At 35.8% G+C, this 12,530-nt stretch overlaps 1 protein-coding gene across 8 annotated transcripts in view; it reads right to left on the reverse strand.

The window, feature by feature from the left end:
* Positions 1 to 1,940: 1,940 nt before the first annotated feature.
* Positions 1,941 to 12,530, reverse strand: part of EPB41L2 (erythrocyte membrane protein band 4.1 like 2) — a 128,044-nt gene continuing 117,454 nt past the window's right edge. For 4 of the 8 annotated variants that reach the window (XM_072855859.1, XM_072855858.1, XM_072855854.1 and 1 more), the window contains 3 exons: positions 11,141 to 11,221; positions 8,253 to 8,391; positions 1,942 to 4,147 (listed from right to left, as the gene is read on the reverse strand). In XM_072855859.1, the coding sequence (XP_072711960.1) occupies positions 8,284 to 8,391; positions 11,141 to 11,221 (189 nt within the window). In that variant the 3' untranslated portion in view covers positions 1,942 to 4,147; positions 8,253 to 8,283. Of the gene's footprint in view, positions 4,148 to 8,252; positions 8,392 to 11,140; positions 11,222 to 12,530 lie in introns of all 8 variants that reach the window. The other 4 variants (XM_072855855.1, XM_072855853.1, XM_072855852.1 and 1 more) reach the window with 3 other exon arrangements.

Below are 12,530 nucleotides of genomic sequence, written 5' to 3' on the forward strand. Positions count from 1 at the left end.
GTTACTGAATAGTGTCAAGAAATATCTCTGTTTTCATGCTACCAGCATTAAACACATCATGGTATCTTACATAATTCCTTTGGAAAGGAAAAACATGTATTTAAATAACACCATAGAACTAAGCCTTTGTCTAGATAAATTATACAAGCATTCTCTGTATGTATACCAAAACAGTGATTGCAAGGAAATGATTTGTCTTCAATTATTGTTATCACTGAGGAGTCTTCTGTCTCCCTCTCACTAGCAAAAATGTGAAGCTAGGATTGCACTCCACCTACAGCCAGCACGCATGTTTAAAACCTTCCTGCCTATCTGTGATTGCTTCCTATTCACTTCCCAGAACAGGATTTAAAGTCTCAACATTTAAGTAGGAAAGGCACAGAGAAAGGTGATAAGAATGATAAAAAATTGTGGAATAGCTTTTGGCTGGGGAATGACTGAAGAGAGAATGACTGTTAGGTGTCTCTTCTAGTATCTGCAGTGGTGCTATCAAATGAAGCTAGCAGAGGCAGGTTCAAAAGAAAGGAAAGGTGTTTTTTTCTTAAGACACACGGAATGGTGAAAGTGCCTGCCAGAGGAATTTTTTAAAAAGCAATTAGCCAAAAATCCACAGAGGCAGATAAATACAAAAGACTGATAGACCAGTAAGTCTTTGAAAATTGCTGAAAGCTGGAAGAATATTTGGGAAAGTACTATTTTCTAGTACAGTACTTATTCTTACACACACCCCTAGGCAATTACAAGTAGCCTCAGAGACAGGAATCTGGGAGTGTTAGTTCTTTAGCCTGGCCCACTCCAGCCATTCATATATACTTACCTCCAAAAACTCTTGTAGGATTTGCTTCACGCCAACAGAATAATTTAATGCTACAGGTATTAGCAGCATTTCTAATGCTTGTAATTTGTCCTAATATTACTAATCCAAGTATCTTTTTTCAAGTGCAGTATAAAAACCCCTAACAACAGAGCAGCCTGAAAATCAAAACAGTTTCACACCTTCCAGAGTTGTAGTCAGGTGAACAGTGCAGGACACCAGCTGCTCCAAGCAGCCCACTTCGATAGTTAACACGCCTGAAAGCTAAGAAGCTCCCACTGCATCCTGGCCAAGGGTACAGCTAGGGATCCCTATCAAATCTCACAACTCTGACCTCTGTCACAGTATTTCATTTATTTTATTCCATCTAGTTGATTTCTTCTGTGGCCAAACTAAAAGCTGCCATTCAGCTTGAGTTGTCGAATAGTAGAATACTTCAAGAAACACTTTGAGCAATACATTTTTTTTTTTTTTTTAAAAAAAGTCTGTCACCAGAGTTGCTTGCTTGTCCTTTATGAAACCTTAATCTAGGAAACAATCTGTAGAACAATTCTAACGTTTATTATCAACCCTTAAGTGATCATGATTAAAAAGAAAGACGTATTAAGTGTTTTTGTGTAGGATCCACATGACTTACTTTTCTCCGTATTTAAGCAGAATTAATTACTGAAATATCTTCTCATTAAATGGGCCTGTAATTGTATTTGAAATTGCCTACGTATTATAAAGCCAGCTTGTGAAGTGCCTCGAGAACAATTTCTTTTGCTGCATATTGCAGTTTTTGCCACAGATACATTATATAAAAAAAGTAACAATGAAAACTCATCAGACTTGCGCAATATTCCAGAACATTTGAATAATTACATACAACCAGAATCTGTAAAACTTGACTATTTTTAGGATTGATCACACTCGGGGCTTACGTTTTTCTGCATGACAACGGTTGTTTAATTAGTACATGTTTAATCAATGGAAGTGATAGCTATGCACAAACTAGGCTGACCTGAAAGCACTATTAATTTTTCCCTGACAAAAGGTTCTGACTTCTGTTTGAAGAAATACAGCTCCCAGTGAAAGTAATATTGTTTTCAAGAATATTATATTTGCAGTTTTAAGGATTAAATACAATTGCAATAAAAAACAATATCGATCTAGTGTCTAACAAATCAGAAAGATTCAAATTAATAATTGAAGTAGTATGCTTTCCGCCCATCAATCGAGTTCTGCAACTAATACTACACCATATCAAAATACCTCAAAGATTTTATAAAGCTTTTCCTTACACATTCTTGTAAGAAAAATCCATTAAGACATCCCCTTAAATGCATATATTTCCATTTTGACCTCCACTTACATATCCCAAACTTGCCACTTCCTTGACAACCTCCCTACTCATATGCACAGTACTGTGGAAGAGTCCTTATGTTATCAGGCTGAGTGGGGTTCTCTTCCCCTTTGTGAGAGGCAGAATGTCTCTGATTTTGGAGAAAAGCAGGTCAGAATGTTATCCGCTATTTTTCAGGGTAATGTGGCATGTAATTGAGAACACCTATATGCATACATAAATCAAAATCTTGGTTACCGTTGTCTTACGTTACCCAAATTGTATGAAGCCAAGACTAATAGGAATTTCTGTTAAGCAAGCATGCTGACAGATGGCAGCAATCTAAACTGAGAATAATACCACAAATACATAGCTCAGAAGTGAAAAAGAATGTACTGAGAAGTATTATGATTTGTTTTGTTACTTGAAGATCACAGTACATCCTAACTCAGTAGAACCACTTGCAGACTGAGGGGCATTTTAACTTGCGCTGTGCTGTCCAAATCTCATCTTTTTTGGCATCTGAAGATTTCTTCTCTGAACCACAGAAATCAGGATGCTTATTGGAAGATGTCTAAAAAACACTGATACTTTAGTATCAGTATTAGGAGCCAGACAATTGTGCTACCCTTCTGGTAATCCTGGAGACTACCTGTACTAACCCCTACTTTTCAAGGTTCTGTGGCCTCTAGAATTGCAGTTCTCATAACTGACTTGCTCGCTTTAAATATCTTCCAAGTTTATGTCTGAGTGCCAAAAGTCATACAGAGAATAAACAACTTTATTTTATAACAGAATTACAGAAAGCAAAATATCACTTAATACAACTTCAAGCTGCTATAAATCTAATTTGGCATTTTAACTATACACAGAGTCAACAGCAAAAAAAAACCCCAAACAAACAACCCCCCTGCAAGAACAAAATAAAAATAAAATCCAAAATAATTAACAGGTTTTCTCAATGGCAGTCTCAAATGATGGTACTGTCTTATTACTTTATGAATGAAGTCCATCATACACTTTTACTCAGTATCCTAAAAACCTGCATTAACCATTAGACGAAGCATCTGAAATGTATACCTTCTCAATAACAGAAATGTCAGTTCTAACATGGAGACAGTGAGGTTTAATAGAAAGCGAGCATTCTACACATGTATTCAAATAATGGAAGTGTTGAAGTTTGGACACAGTAAGAAAAAAAGCACTAAGGTTTTAAGCTGCCTAGATCATCTCTCGTTGGAAGAAGAGAAAGATATTTTGTTCTTCCTTCTTTCCTTATCTGGAATGCTGCAGACAGCAAAATGTCTGCAAAAAGTTGAGCATTGGCACCAAAGTGCAAAAAGAACACAGTGCTCAGTCAGAAGAAATGTGTCTGCAACTCCTTCTCTTCTATAGACTGCCACACCATCTCTGCTCCACAGAGAGGAGAACCTTAGAACAGAAAGAGTTACAGAGATACCAGTATAAAATTTATCCAAAGAAATATATTTTTTTCAAATTTTAGGAAATGTTGTATTTTTATAAAAATCTTTGTTATGTGATACCATATATTTACCTGAATAATCTGAAAAAAAAAATTTCTGTAAATTACTCCAGTAAGAGATTTTACTTGAAATATTTTGAAAAAACTATATCTAAATTAGTTAAGATCCCCCTTCCTGCACAATTACCACCTGCTCCAGTGAACAATACTTTCCAGACTTTTTTGTTCACTTTCATATAATTAAGAATCGGCTTCAAAAATACAAGTATTTGTGCAAAAGAAGATCATACCCTCTAAAACGTCATTTAAAAAAATCTAAGATTGTTAAGAAGTGGTTATAAAAAATAAACAAGAAAGATTGTAAGGGAATATAAACCAAAGATGTTAAAATGGAGTTTGGTATTGGCATTTAAGTCTTGAACATCTGGTCATCATTGCTAGGCTTGGTGAATTCAGCAGAGTAGTGATGACTTGGAATGACTACAGTTCTTCATGGTCATGATCACAGTCAGTATCATTTTTACTTCTGGAAGAAAAAGAAGGGGGAAGATTACATAAGCATTCATAACAGATACTATGTGAATGTCACATCATCAGAGTCAAAAAGTCATTTTTCCCATATAGGTTATTTTGGGGGAAAGTTATTTCACTAAAAAATGTTGCATTAACTAAAGCCTCTTTCAATCCTGAGGTAAACAGTAATTCAGTTTCTATCAATGTTCTTCTTGCTTTAGTGTATTTTTTCCCTCCCCAAAATTCTCATGGTATTTTAATAGTCACCTCTTGCACAGTTTACTGAAAATTTTAATCCACAATCTAATGCATAAATAAAAAATGAAGATATTTGCTCAATTAATAATCCCTCAGAATCAGAGTGTAATATCTCTCACTTTTATTAGAGAAAACAAGTCTACGCAAACAATACTGCCGTAGTCATTGGAACAGAGATTTCATCACCTTAGAAACAACTAATCAAAATTTGTGGCGTGACTCCATTGTCTAAACACAATTGTCTAGAGCTCTTTCTGCAGTCCCACCTGCCCTTCAGTTGCTGCTACAGGAGGGCATAGTTCTCTTGATGGTCTAAGCTGCAGACAGATATTCAATGCACTTCAGGTGGCCTATGTTTTTTAGACAACTAAATTTTTTCCTTAACGTTTAACTGAAAGGCATCATCAGTCAAAGTCACTAGGTCTCAAATAAAAGAGCAGCATGGTGCAATATCTTCATATTAGTCCTCTTCTGCTCTCTCACAAGCATTTCAGACCAAGAGCTGTAAAGCAATTGGCAAACTCAGACAAGAACATCTGACACATTCTGATACGTTGCAAACACCATTCCACAACGTATATATTTCTCAAAAAAGCAAAAAACCACCCTCGGCAGATGGAAGGAATTCTTTGAATGTTTTTTTCTGAACAAAAGTTTTACAAAGTAGTTAAATATTTGATGAAGGAAGAGAATCAATTTTGCAGCTGGTCACTAATGTAGAAATGTGGTGCAAACCTGCCAAGATTGTTTCTTCCTCCCATGACACAGTCCCTTCAAGAAAGATGTTGTAATTACTTATATGGGATAGATTATGTTGAACACCAATTTGAAAGATACTTTTCTGGATTAAGGTAGCATGAACAAACTGGCACATTCTGCACAAATATAACAGAAGAGTCAATCCCTGCTCCCAAGACCTTTAAATTCACACTGATTAATAATAAATGAAAAATGTGGTGCTAGCACATATTATAGTATTAAATCCTTGCAAATCAAAATGGTCTGTTCTGCTGTCTCCATGTACCTTTCTACCTTAGATCCTCCTATGTAAATGCTGAAAATATGAGAAGGATGGTTTGAGCATGCATGTTTAATGTTGCTGTGTACCAAGGGACCCGTGAAATTACCTAAACCACAGGCTTGCTACAAACTAAAAGCTCTCTCAAAAGTGATGTGGATTTTTCCAAGCCTTTCTGGAGCATTTATGTGATGTGAGGACTCATCCACACATCCCTATCTCACAGTTCAGTACAGTTCCATGTCCTCTCCTGTGCTTTCAAAACAAAGCCGGAACATACATGCTATACCCATTTTCAGCGTCACTAAGCAACAAAGCTACAAAACAAATCCAACTGAACACTGAAATAAAGGTACAGTGAAAAAACATACAGAGATTTGTGCAGAGTTCCTAATTTTTTGTGACTTTTCCCCAATCCTCCCTCACAAGCAACCTGCCGTTGTTATTTCCACAGTTTATAACATTATATAATGTTACAATAATTAAAAAAGTATTAATGTTATAACATTAATATCCAGGTGAGTGTTGACCTAGCACTTCCAAACTTGATCCATGTTGTCTTCCTGGTTTGTAGAGTTATGAGCAAAAATTATTCTTTCCTTTTTCAAACACACAATAATCTGACCAAAACTGAAGAAATTTTCAGGGGACAGCTCAAACTTAGCTCCACTCTGATGTAAAATCTCCAGCTTCTCAGTAAGCTCAGAGGAAAACTGGCCAAAAGGTAATTTATGAACTCACATAACCAAAACAAACATTGTAGTCCTAGCACAATCTGTACGCGGCCAGGAAAGGCAACTGGAACCACTTTGATGGAGAAGGGGGATAAACTTTCTGTCTGCAGGCAGAAGACAGGCATCCTACTCTTATCCTCGTGGACTTCTCCATGGCATTCAACACTGTTGCTCTATGCAATGCTGCAGGTAGCAGGAGTTCAGAATAAAATCCCAGAAGAATTGATGTGTGCAGTGATGGGAACCAACAATTCCGCCAACAGATATCTCACGATGGAGAAAAACTCTCTCCCCAGTACCTCACAACACACAGCCTCTAATTGATCATATACATGTCAGTTGGCAATGTATATTAGCTCTGCCTTTCCTCAGCCACATCGGCCCCTCCACTCCTATCCAGATGTTAAAGAAAAGCAAGACGCTTGTGGGTAGATGAAATAAACTAAGGCTTTAGCCTATGTCTTTCAGCTGAAAATATGCATCTGTGATTACTGACTAGTTCGGGAAGGCTGGTTCCTTGATAACGCTCATCTTCCATAGAGTAGCATCCAGTAGGTGCACTTCATATCCTCTCAAACTGATGCTTGCATCTTTTCTCCTCTGGATCACAGAAGTGATACCCAACAGTGAAATCTTCAGCTTTTAGGAAACTCAGGCACAGGAATAAAACTGACCTTCTCAACATGAGAAATTATCAGGATTATGTGAAATATATCCTCCTCTCTTTATAGTAGCTTACATCAATTGTGGAATCAAGTCAGTGTCTCATTTTTCCTGTATTCCTGGCACTTCATGAAGAGTGCTCATGATATCTGGAAGTCTCCCGAAGCTGCAGGATGAAGTTTATGACAGGTAGTTTCCTTTGGTAAAAAAACTTCATTCGATACTAAGGGAATGCACGCCTGTGCAGGACTTAGAACTCTCTTTTCCATGGGCCACAATCACCATTGCATAAATCACCAAGGAAATAAGAATCACGACAACTCTTATTTCTTTAAGAAGTACAAAATGTATTTCTTTTACCTTGTCTCCCCCTACATTAACATTGATCAAAATGCTTATTAAAAGCTTAAAGTTGTACTAAAACAGAGCTTTCCCTCTTGAGACGTGCCAATAACACCTCTGCTCTTCTAGCTAAATACAGAGACTCATCAGTAGAAACTGTCTCTCAATGAAGGCTTAAAACATTGCTTTTTAAACTTTATTTATTTTTAAATCTCTCCCATTGTCATTTAACCATTCCAAATGATATTTTTTCCTTGAATCTGAATCTAACATTAACAAAACCATCAAGTTCCAAAACTCTGATGCTTCAGTTTCATGACATCAACTGCTGTGACAACCAAAGGAAATCTGAAGCTTTATACACCCAGCCAGTTACTGAGCTTTAAGACATTAGCCTATAACCAGTGCAACAGCAGATTTATTCAGTGTTTATTCTGATCTTTCTATTGAATACATCAAGCAGAGCAGGGGGGTTTTTTTTATTATTCCTAGAAATGAGGGTCTAATAAACTGACATTCCTTCAAATACCTCTTTCAACTGATAAGAGGCTTTAAAACTTGAGTTTGCATTGCATTTACCTCCTTCCCTGGGAAAATTATAAAAGGTTAAATATTTCAGTGTGCTTAGGATTAAGAATTAGCTGACTAAATTAAAATGTCCAAGCATGCCCTTTCACTACTGGGAACTGCATATAGTCTTCCCACTAAACAAGGAAGATGTAAGGCAAGGACTGTAATTGTACAGGTAAACAGAAAAATGTGACACATCCTTCATGTTTTGCAGAAATAGCCCAAACTCACTTCAATATAAACTACAACAACTTGACCAAACATTCTAGGAAATGTCATGAGAGTACTGTGACAAAACTGGTAGTCATATACAGGAAAAATTGCAATTAAAATTAATGTCAGTTCGGACTTAAGATAAAAATTCTTACACTAACAGTCTACTATTAGTGCCTGTTTCAACTCACCATTTTGTGATAGCATGTATCAAAGACACCACCCCCCCCCATATTTTTCAAGCCTTTTGCCTTTTATTACAGAATGCAACTGAAAACTGATGCTAAATTTTCCTATGTTAATTATATACAAAATCTTACCTGAAGTATTTGCTTGAGGGCATTTTTTATTTCACTCTTCATCTTCCTCAGCAAGTTCAGTTTCTTTGTGCACCACCACTCTTGTGACAGACATGTCAGGGTGCTGTTCTTTGGCTTCTTTGATTGCCTGTGCTAGGGCCTGCAAATGTATTCAAAATATGTAAGTCAACAACAGCTAAAGAACATTCATGTGAGGCCAGAGTATGGGAGATTAGCATCAGAAATTTTGGTTATAATTGTTCAGAACTCCAAATTCCTGAACTTGAGAGGGCTCGGGAAAAAAAAACAAAAACCAAAAACCCAGCACAAAACCAACCAACTCCCAAAACACAAAACCCAACAAAAACTCCCCAAAACCCACTATGCTAAAAATTTACCAAAATTTCCAGTAAGTAACAAATAACCATAAAGTTATCCTGTAACTTTTCTAGCTCATTCCAGGAGACAAATGTATTCTTATACCCCAGAAGTTTTTGAACCTCTGCAACAGATCTGGCAAATAAAGACTTAACAAGAATGTACACAGTACAAAAAAATAAGAGTTTCCTTCAGTTTCCTGAACAAAATGGAAAGATACTTTGGAATGTGTACAAAGTATGGTACTGAAATGCTGGAAGAAGATCATAACAGAAATTTCTTTCTCAGCACAAGAATCTCCTTTTTCTCCTTTTGCTAGTTTAAGAGAACTTTCTCCAGTTTAACTCAGGGAAGTGTAAATATAAGTATTACTCAGTTTCTTACACGCTCTCCTCCACATTTTAAGAAATTTTATTTTCTTAAGAGATGTACCAATATACGCAGCTGGCAGTTGGACTAGATGATTGTTGTAGGTTCCTTCCAACGGAAATATTCTGTTCTATTCTATTCTACACAAGGCTTTTCAGTCAACTACATAAGAGCACCCTCTGAGGCAGAAGAGGCAAAAGAGCACCTGGGACCTTCTATTCCTTCCCCTGATCTGAACCTTATTTCAGTGTATTACTGTTGGAACACAACACAAGAAAAAAAAAAAGAAACTGGAAGGCATTCTGAGGCAACAGTAAGCTCGCTGTTCACCTTAGTATCAACCACAACTAAAAATCCCCAAATATACTAGAAGGAGCAAGAAAAATATAATGCAACAAAAACATTTATCTTCATTTAGAAAAGTGACATTTTCCTGAGCCATACGTGGTAAGTGGAAGAAATAACTAACTCTGAAGAGAGATTGGAAACACCAACATGAGCCACCTTAACTATTATATGATAATGAATTTGAAGTCCTATGAAGGAAATATGTACACAGGAACACACTGTGTGCATTGGTACAATAATGATGTTTGCTGATGTATTAATCCTAATAATTTTTTATTAGTTTGTCTTTTACAATATGCCAAGTGTAATCTCTAGTACAAATGAGAATTTAAAAGAAAGTGTCTGTTGATATTTAAGAATTAGTGTTTAAAATAAAACCATAAACAATGATAAAACCTTAAGTCTCTACTTTAAATTACAACAATTAATACAAGCATTTGTATTCTGAAATTCCAAATTAAAAGATTATTTTCCTATTGAGAACTGTTTTAGTGATGTAGGGAGCTAAAAGACAAAAGAATAAACATGCTGCATGTAGTTTGTGCATCTAAAGAGCTCCATATCCACTGAAGAAAAAGTGATAGAGATTTCTTAAATATGGTAAAAACTGCTCACTGCTGCTTTAAACTTCAGTGATTAAAATCATATTTTGTACTTCCTATTTTATAATTTCATTTTTTACTTCATTACCACTTACCTCAAAACAAAGAAGGGCTTAGAGAACGGTTTTACTAAAGCATTGCCTGGTATACTAAAGGTATTGTGTGACCTTTCCAGACATCCAAAGTGCACTGAACATGCATCAAGGCAGACAAGAGCCACACCTGATGCTGAACAGCCCTGTCATTTAATTATGAGTTTCAAGAAGAGATTCAACTTGTCAAGAGCCACTTTCTGGAGGCAGATCAAAAAGTGAAATTAAATTCCCTGAGAGCTCTCAGTATATTACGATTAAGAAGTTAAATTAAATCCTGTTACGTTGATTTGTGTAGCTTTCATAAAGTTAGAATTGAATTCACTGCAACTTTATGTAGAAGGTAGGCTTTTCCATTTGTATTATCCAGTGACTGTTGATTGACTTTGTTACCATAGTTTCTTAGATGAAAAACAATAAAAACTGTAATCATCACTACAAAGAATAGATAATTGCACTTTCTCAATTATTTTTCTGTGTACTGCTTAAATTCAGCCTTCTTAATTGTAAGTAGAAGCGATTTTAACCTTAGTTTCTAAGACATCGTGAAATACTGCTTTGGTACTGATAGAGATGAAAGGATTCCATCAGATTCCACCTGATCAACAATTACTTTTGTTATATAGAATTCTATACATACAAGTCAAAAACTATTTTTTAAATTTGAGCAGTTTATGCTTTAATGTATTTCAAAGCTTTTAGTCAAAATGCATTCTGACGTTGCTGACACAACACAGCAGAGACTCCCATCTATGCAGATTAATGTATCAAAATAAGATTATTTTAGTAATGCTTTTCCTCCCAAATGGCAAAAGCAGCACTAAACAAATTGGGTCTCTTCCAAAAAGAGCAATCCCTTTAAAAATAGTAAGAAATCCATTCACATGATCTATGATGCAAAGTTACAAATGCTGTTTTTCTTTCAGTTACATTCTAAAGGCTCCTTATTCACAAAACATGATTGCTTAACAACTTTGCCACAATTAACAGTCTCAGGGTCTTTCCATGTCCTCTTATTCAACTTCTCTACCTTTCTCTTATTTCAGGTTTCTGGAATATCATCTAGATCTCACTGGACCATGAAAAGCACATTGTAAATGTTAACAGCTTACATACTCACCTCATCATGGTCAATATCTGCATCTCCAGTAATGACAATGCGCTTCTCAATTCTTGTTTCTGATACCCCACCTTTTACCATCTACAGATGGCACAAAAAAAGAAGAAAACGTCCTTGCAATTATTCCATACTGCTCCAAAGCACTCCTTTCTGTTGCACTGAAGCAAATAAATTTCTGTGACTGAGTTGCAATTAGTAGCAAATATTCTCAGTGCTATATCATCCTTTCCTTTTTCAGTTACGCAGTTAGTCACATTCTAGCAATTGCTAAACTTGATAAAAACCAGCTAATAGAGAATTCCTTCTGTTACTGGAGCCCAAGTTTGAACAGATCTAGATATGCAGACAAACTGGAATTCCAGCTTCTTCCACCATATAAATCTGGCAACAAGGAAATTCCAGGAGTCTTTTCTTTGATTTCAACCCATCTATAATGGGTCTCTTCTCAGTCTCTGAAGAATCCTATGCCATTAAATGCAAAGATGATCTGGTGTTCAGTTCTGCCATTCACGGACCTTAGTGAGATATTTTCAACATATTTCACACTGCTGATGGAAATAATTTTGTGCTTTGTTTCGTCATTTCTTACTCCAATGATTAAAACATTTTAGGTTATAGAAAAGTTCTCACAGAAATAACGTTATGTGTTTGTATTTTTTTAAATCAGCCTGTATAAGAGAAAAGAATAAACTGCTACTTAAGATACACTGACGATATTAGAAAAGATAGAAAATTATTCTGTTAAGAACACCATTAGAATATTAAAACTATTTTGTCAGGTCCCTTTATCAATAATGGACAGTTTGGGATGTAAAATAGAAAGTTAGTTTAGAAAATTCAGTCTTTTGAATTGACAATAAGCAGTCTGTAAGAAAAGATAAGGAGCTGCTGCATTACGGTAATCCCAGTAGTTTTTTAGTAGAAGACAAGACTGAAACCATTTTCTTTAATGGTTCCTCCCAAAAAACAGCATTATTTGACATCTGAAGTTGAGAAGTAAATGTCCACTTTTTTTCTCCCCCTTTCTAGCTGTGGTAGCACAATTTATTGAATAAAGACTTCTTCCTAAAATGGTGGTGGCTTAATGATTCCAAAAGGGAGCAGGAGACTGAAAAGGACCTGTTGACTAGTCTGTATAACAAAACATACACATTTTAAATTCTGAGCTTACTTTATTTTATGTGGCTTTTATCTGACAACTTTCCAACATCATCCTTCCACTGTCATTCTGTGAATACAACTTTCAATCTTAAGAATATTTCAATCTTAAGAATATATATATTGAATACATATCCATTGAGCAGTGAATTATTGTTCCATTCTGTGATGATGTGAAACTTTTTGTCTCTGGGTGGGGTGGGGGGGAAATCCCAAACTCACACCTTACGTT

This window comes from Ciconia boyciana, chromosome 3 (genome assembly GCF_034638445.1).
Source record: "Ciconia boyciana chromosome 3, ASM3463844v1, whole genome shotgun sequence".
Taxonomy (NCBI): domain Eukaryota; kingdom Metazoa; phylum Chordata; class Aves; order Ciconiiformes; family Ciconiidae; genus Ciconia; species Ciconia boyciana.